This window comes from Hordeum vulgare, chromosome 4H (genome assembly GCF_904849725.1).
Source record: "Hordeum vulgare subsp. vulgare chromosome 4H, MorexV3_pseudomolecules_assembly, whole genome shotgun sequence".
Classification (NCBI taxonomy): domain Eukaryota; kingdom Viridiplantae; phylum Streptophyta; class Magnoliopsida; order Poales; family Poaceae; genus Hordeum; species Hordeum vulgare.
This window is the reverse complement of record NC_058521.1, coordinates 19,837,265-19,843,973: the sequence shown is the minus strand read 5'-3', so window position 1 is coordinate 19,843,973 and position 6,709 is coordinate 19,837,265. Positions and strand designations below refer to the sequence as shown.

General features: G+C 47.5%; 1 protein-coding gene across 1 annotated transcript; it reads right to left on the bottom strand.

The window, feature by feature from the left end:
- Positions 1-1,118: 1,118 nt before the first annotated feature.
- LOC123447529 (UV-B-induced protein At3g17800, chloroplastic-like) lies at positions 1,119-3,812 on the bottom strand. Its single transcript, XM_045124138.1, has 3 exons — positions 3,428-3,812; positions 2,776-3,053; positions 1,119-2,232 (listed from the first exon to the last, which is right to left on the bottom strand). Exons 1-3 carry the CDS (start codon positions 3,557-3,559, stop codon positions 1,416-1,418), a joined length of 1,227 nt encoding a protein of 408 aa, XP_044980073.1. The 5' UTR covers positions 3,560-3,812; the 3' UTR covers positions 1,119-1,415.
- Between the last annotated feature and the right edge of the window lie 2,897 nt (positions 3,813-6,709).

Sequence of the window (6,709 nt, the reverse complement as noted above, 5' to 3'; positions counted from 1 at the left end):
TGATAATGCAAATGGACAAGGCTAAGGAGGTGGTGCCACCATTGGACAAGGGCAAGGAGGTGGTGCCACCATTGGTTGAGGTGTCGGTGCAGGATCACCCTAACGCCAAGCGGGGGAACTACGAGCACTAGCACTACCATGAGGAGCATGACCAACCCACTTCTGCAAAGTGATCTTTGCTCCGAAGCTGGACGCTCTGCCTTTGCCTCTAGACTTCACCAAGAACTTTCCCGTCGTGCCTACATAGTTCAGTCTGAAGATGAACACCGACTGCTCATGGAGGGTCACGATGAAGGTGGTCGACGGTAGGGTCATCCTTGATCAGGGTTGGGCCACCTTCACCTCCGTTCACCAGGTCGGGATCAGGTACATGCTGACTTTCAAGGTGCTCACCCCGAACACGATGAAGGTGATCGTCTTTAACGACGACTGCGTGGAGGTGATCACCAAGTGCAAGAAGCATGACGAGGCCTTCGTCGTGACCGCGTAAATGACCTCTTGTTCCTACTAAAGTTGTTGGTTGTTGGTTTAAGACTATGTTGCGGTTAAACTTTGAAACTTATCGTACTATGTTTAACTTGTGTGTGCGGTTAAACTTTGATGTGTGTTTAAGTTTGTTATGTCATGGTTGCTTTATTTTTGTGTCTCTCGTAACCTCACCACACCTAGGTGAAGATTACACTATTGTTTTGGATGTAATCAAACAACCGGACTTGTATTTCACCTCAAATCAGACCACAACCAAACAACATGTCTTCCGTTTCGGTCTTCCGTTTCGGTACATGCAGGCAACCAATCTGCGTGCAGATGTTGGTTTTTTTGCCTACGAGACCCAACTGGACCAATTTCTGGGGCCAATTTCGTTTGGCATGCATGATACTCCTTGCAAAGCCTTAACCTTGCGATTTAATCAGCATTTTGCCAGCTAATAGTATGAAACAACAGCCCACATTTAATTGAGTTGAATTATTGCCCATCAGAGACAGCCATTTAATCAGCATTAAGCCAGTTAGACAAGTTGCATTATTGCTGATGTTCATCACACACACTGACGTTGACCATCAAACGATATCGTTCACAGCTGGAGTATCATCCCCAAGACGAGCAACATGCTAACATATCTCAAAACATACAATATATTGAATAGATTCAGCTGGACTCCTCAAATTCAATTTTGTGAGGAGAACAAAGTCATACAAGGCAGCAACTAAACACCCCTGCCGGAGCAAATGCTAACAAAGCTTAGTATCTAGAGATATATCATGCTAATGGCACTCCCTTTACAATGACCAGATGCCAGGATCATACTCTCCAGGGCATGCAGCACGGGGTAATTGTACAATAGTCTTCAGTGAAGCTCATGAACTTCAGACCAAATATCATACATGCCATGAATCTACCCTATCTGGATCCAGTTAGTTGGTGACAAAATGGTACCTGGAGTCCACATAGCTCTCGACATCCCAGAGGAAGGATCCGAATGTGACAGCCTCTAAGATCAGCCTTCTCAACCCGGAGAAGCTTATCCTGACATACTCATCCTTGGAAGAATCCACTGTTCCTTCCGGGGTGATCACAATCTCTGGTTTCCCGAATAGCGCCTCTGTGTGCTTCTCGATGATGCCAAACGCCACCTTCGACCGAATTGTCGCGTAAGTTTGTAACGTGTCTGAATCGAATGACATGACATACGATCTAAGACGGGAAGGCTTGACAGACTGGCCGAGACCTCCTGCACTGAGGTCGGGGGAAGTCCATGACTCCACCTCTGGATGGGAACTGTAGGTCTGGTCTGAGGGCCGTGAGTCGGTCGTCATAACTTGATTGAGCGTGTCATCTTCTGATCCCCAAGGGAGGCTCTTCATCGACTTCTCGAGCTGGAACCTCTTATCAACTCTCTTGAGGAAGTAGCCATACATCACTGATGCGGCGTAGACTTGGCCAACTCGGAGCTTACTTATGGCCGCGACAGTACCATCAGCTTGCCGCTGCCCCAATATGAGATTCAAGTGGTTCTCGATCATTTCATAGGCCTCATGTGAGTGCAAACGCTCAAGCTTCCCTTCCACATGCTCTGCCCACTGATCAACTCTACCAGAAGAAGTATCAATGGAGTGAGACAGAGCTGGAACCAAGGAGACGCCAGCTTCAACAAACTTCTGAACAACCAGCGCGTACAGTATCTCCTCCATGGTCCTTTTCCGCTCCTTCTCCTTAACCTCGGCAATTCGCCTATTAAACAAGAGAGTTAAAAATTAGCCAAGATTTCTTCAACTGATAGGGACTTCTTGGAATTAACCAGAGATTGAACTTCCGGTCAGCAGTTTTACAAATTGGACTTGTATTTCCTACTAAAATTCAAACCATGAGTTTTGTATCCTTTTTTATATAGGAAAATTCTGACCAACGAAACAATTCTAAAATGAAGGTGACTGCTCTATCCCAATCAATCAGACATTTAAACTAGAATAAAATACAGTTTTTTTTTCTTCCCTACAGAAAACGCAGCCGGCACTTCAATCAAAGGTTAAACATTTCGTGACAGCTCTATCTGTTATGTAAACTTGTGTATTTTTTACCCATATCGGCAACGGCCCATAAAAACATTTTTGTGTGCTTGGAGGCAAGCATGCCAGCTGGTCAAGCTAGCTTGATGATGGTTCTACAATTGGCCTGCCCCCTTCTTAAGATTATTTACCAAAATTCTACCTTCTTACAGCCGGATGTATCGGAAATAACAAGAGGGACGAAGTCACCATTCCAAACATCATTTACCTGTACAGCACGATGTCGCCGGCAGCCGGCGGTGCCTGCGCGTCCTTCTTTTCTGCGGAATCTTGGACGGTCTGGAGCTGCTCGAGCTGCTGCTCGGCGGCGGCGGGGAGCAGGTGCGGGTGCGTGACCAGAATCTGGGAGAGAAACTGCCCTATCGGCGACTCCATTTGCAGCGGCGCGATCGGCGAAGAAGATGGCAGAGACTCCGACGGGGACGAGGAGGACGCCCTGACCACGCCGCGTAGCCTTCTGGAAGTGAGCTGCTGCCGGCCGAGGCCCTGAGGATAGCGTCGAGAGAAGGAAGCACGTCAGCCATCAATTCACCATTACGGAACCATTTCTATGCTCAAACTACTTGAAAGTTGAAACACCAAGCGCCTGACTGATAAAGCAAAGAGCTGGGGAAAGTGGTAATTTTCTTGCAGTAAAACACATACAGATCTGGCTTCTTTTAGACAGAAGGCCATTTGATGCAGCGAAATCGCCGAGTAAGCAAACAATAATCAGTAATTTATGCCTTAAACTAGGACAGCTGGGATTTTACAGAAACCAAGAAATGGATAAGAACACCGGAAAAAGGATAAGACCCAAAATTATTGTACTCCTACCAACATGTGCCACCAGTAACAACCCAAAGCTCGTGCGTGCGTACCTTGACGGAGGCGAGGGCGAAGCTGCGCCTCCGCTCGAAGGGGAGCGAACTGGCGGCGGCGGCGGCGACCCGGCGCGAGGGCGCGGCGGCGGGCGACCTGAGCGCCGCGGCGGCTGCTGCTGCTGCCTCCATCGCTCAACACAGCAGGAACTGAACTCGCTCTGGTTCGGGGGTTCGGGAGGGCGGGATTGGGGATCTGCTCGCCGGTGGTTGGAGACTTGCAGACGAGGGAGGCTGGTTGATTCGGTTCCGAGGCGAGGATGAGATGAGAGGTTCCGGTGACTGGGACTCCGTATATATACGCAGGGGGTGGGGGTGGGGGTGGTCGGTCAGAGCACGCGGCCGGAACGAGACGGCAGCGCCGCAGGCGTGTTCTTCTCTCTCGCGCTGGTCCAACAGAAAATAAAAATTCGATTTTTATAGTCCTGCTACGCTTGCTTCTATTCTATTAGTTCGCCTTTTTGGGGGGCCTTCAATAGTTTTCTCGTGTTTTGACGTGTCAAGCGGGGGCTTCTCTAGAAGGAACATTTTGAAGCGTGAGCTGGACGTAAGAGGTTGATTGAATTCTTTATAGGTGAGATTGAAAAGTGAAAAATACATATGATGGGCGCATTTGGCGCACGGTACCGGGTACTCCTTCCATTAAAGCCTTTTTAAGATTTTTCTATGGACTACTTTCTCCGTTTTTAAATATAAGAGCTTTAAGAGATTTTATTTATTATGAACTATATCCTGATATATGTAGTCATATTTTAGGATGTAGATTTACTTATTTTACTCTGTATCTAGTTTACAATGAAATTTCTAAAAAGTCTTATATTTAGGAGCGGAGGAAGTACATCTCCCCTAATAATAAAACGTTGTCATCGCACTTTTGCACAAAAGCCCCTATATTCTATCAAAATCGACCCGCGGTCCTATAGTAAGTGGAAGAAAACGCCACTCCGCCGCTCGCATGCGCGTCAGCGGCCGCCCATCCCCCAGTTCTCCTCCTCCCCTCGCTGCCGACCCGTTCCACTCTGGTGGATCTCTCCCGCGCGGCAACGGTCGAGGGCAGCCGGATCCAGATGGATCCGGTCCACTGGAGGCAGATCCGACAGCGGTGCATCAAATCCGACGACATGATGAGCAGACGAGGCCGGGGACGATCGAGGGCAGCCGGATCCGACGGTGACTGGACTTGGTAGGGGCGGCGGCGCCCTGCGTTCAGTAGAAAAAACAGAGAGAGAGAGGTGTTACGGGAAGGAGAAGGAAGCAAAGGGAAAGAAGGACCAGAGAGGGAGGCAACGAGGTTCGGGCGTGTTCGCCAACGACGACGGCGACTAGCCGCTCCTGAGCATTGCGGCGCTCAAGAACTAGAGCTGTTGTTGAGGCGTCCGTGATGGAAACGGGATCCGACGACGGCACTCCGGATCTGGTGGTCTGAAACAGGAACGAGGCATCGGCCTGCATGCATGCACCCGATAGAATTAGAAAAAGAGCAACGCAAATAGAGGGGAGGGGAGGGGAGGGGAGGAGACGAGATGGGATCTAGCAGGGAACGAACCTCGTCGAACAGCCTCGCAAATCTCGCTAGCCGCGGGTGTTCAATTGAAGCAAACAACATGCTGGTGGTGGTCGTTGATGCATCCGTCATTGAGACGGGATATAGCGGGCAGCCTGGGAACGAACCTCGCTGGCTGCGGGTGTTGAAGCAAACAACATGTCGGTATGTGCTTAATCGGTGGATGCATTAAGTGGACACGAATAGATAAGCTTCAAAGCGGGTGGGTGGAGGTACAAGTGATGCCTGATGGGTGTACGAATGAAAAAATCTTTCAAATAAAGAACTAAATAATTAAATTCATTAAAATTCAAATATTTGATAATTTTATAAAATACTTTAAATGAATTATAAACTCACGGTGAGTATGTAAGGGCATTTCCAATTCTAATCGCAAAAACGCTTGCAATCGTCCAGACCGCGAGGTTTGGACCGAACGTGTTTTGCCATTTAATGCGTGTCTATATCAATCTGACGACCCCTTCGGACCTACTTTTCCCTGCAATCCGAAACAAACTAGAGGGGTCCGGGTCGTTGCCACGCTCGATTCTGACTACCCTAGCCCATCCAAACCCCTCCCTTGCCACGTCCCTTCTCGCCCGATGTCGTCAGCGTTGCTCCTAAGAACCGGTGTCGCATTGATGTTGACTTAGAGCAACACGATCTCTCACTGGCGCTCTACATTGAAGTGGGGCGGGTCGAGAGCACCGCCCGCACCGTTTCCCGGTACACGAGACTCCTCCACGTTCAAACTACATGCCAACATTTCGCCTCCCTACATTAAACATGTGTGGTTGCCGAGGAACCTACTCCCACGCCACCCATCCGTTTGTTTGACGTCCATCATTAACTATCCTGTTGCTTGTCATGTCATCCGCCGGCTATTTAAACTCCGGCCCTAGCCATGGAACGTGGGATTTGGTGTTGGGCTGGTTGGAGTGCCTCTCTTCTTTTTTACCTTTTTTAGTTAAACAGAAATTTGAATAAAATAAAGCTAGAGAATGGGTCTAGACCAACATAGTTATTCATTTGGGATCAGAGAAATATAGAGAATTTAAATAAAGTGCTTTCGGACTTTTACAAACTATTCCCTCCGTTCCTAAATATAAGACCTTTTAGAAATTTTAGTATGGACTATATATAGAGTAAAATGAATGAATCTACACTCTAAATTATGTCTATATACATCCGTATATAATTCATAGTCGAATCTCTAAAAGTTATTATATTTATGAACAAGAAGAGTATATATTTAATGATGGACACATCATTTTTATCCCGTAGCAACGCACGTGCATTTGTGCTAGTACAATGCAAAATAAATAAATCAATATTCTAAGATATGTCTATATACATCTGTACATTGTATGTAATGGAATTATAAAAGATTTATATTTAAAAACGAAGAAAGCACATTGTTATTTATTTATTATTTTTTATCAAACCATCGATCTATTATAAAAGTTCATCAAAAGTATAATGTATCTCAAACATAATTAAAAGTTCACCAAGATTTCAAGACCACCTAACAACCACTACTGTCGTCGGAACGAGACACCAATGTGTCCCTGTTGCCGCACCCCTACCGAAGCTGGGTTGTCCTTGTCGATAAAGTCACGAAGTCTTCGTGCATGTGCCCCTAAGAGCATCTTCACTCATCCCCCCCCCAACAGGCCCCCCAGGGCGCCTGTTTAGCCCCAGCGGCAAAAAATCGGCCCAGCCGCGCCCCCAACTCTTCG

Coding starts and splice junctions, on each gene's coding strand:
- LOC123447529 (XM_045124138.1), bottom strand. CDS start 3,559: ATGGAGGCAGCAGCAGCAGCCGCCGCGGCGCTCAGGTCGCCCGCCGCC. Junction 3,054..3,427: donor TCGCCCTCGCCTCCGTCAAG/GTACGCACGCAC, acceptor CGCTATCCTCAG/GGCCTCGGCCGGCAGCAGCT. Junction 2,233..2,775: donor GGCGACATCGTGCTGTACAG/GTAAATGATGTT, acceptor CTTGTTTAATAG/GCGAATTGCCGAGGTTAAGG.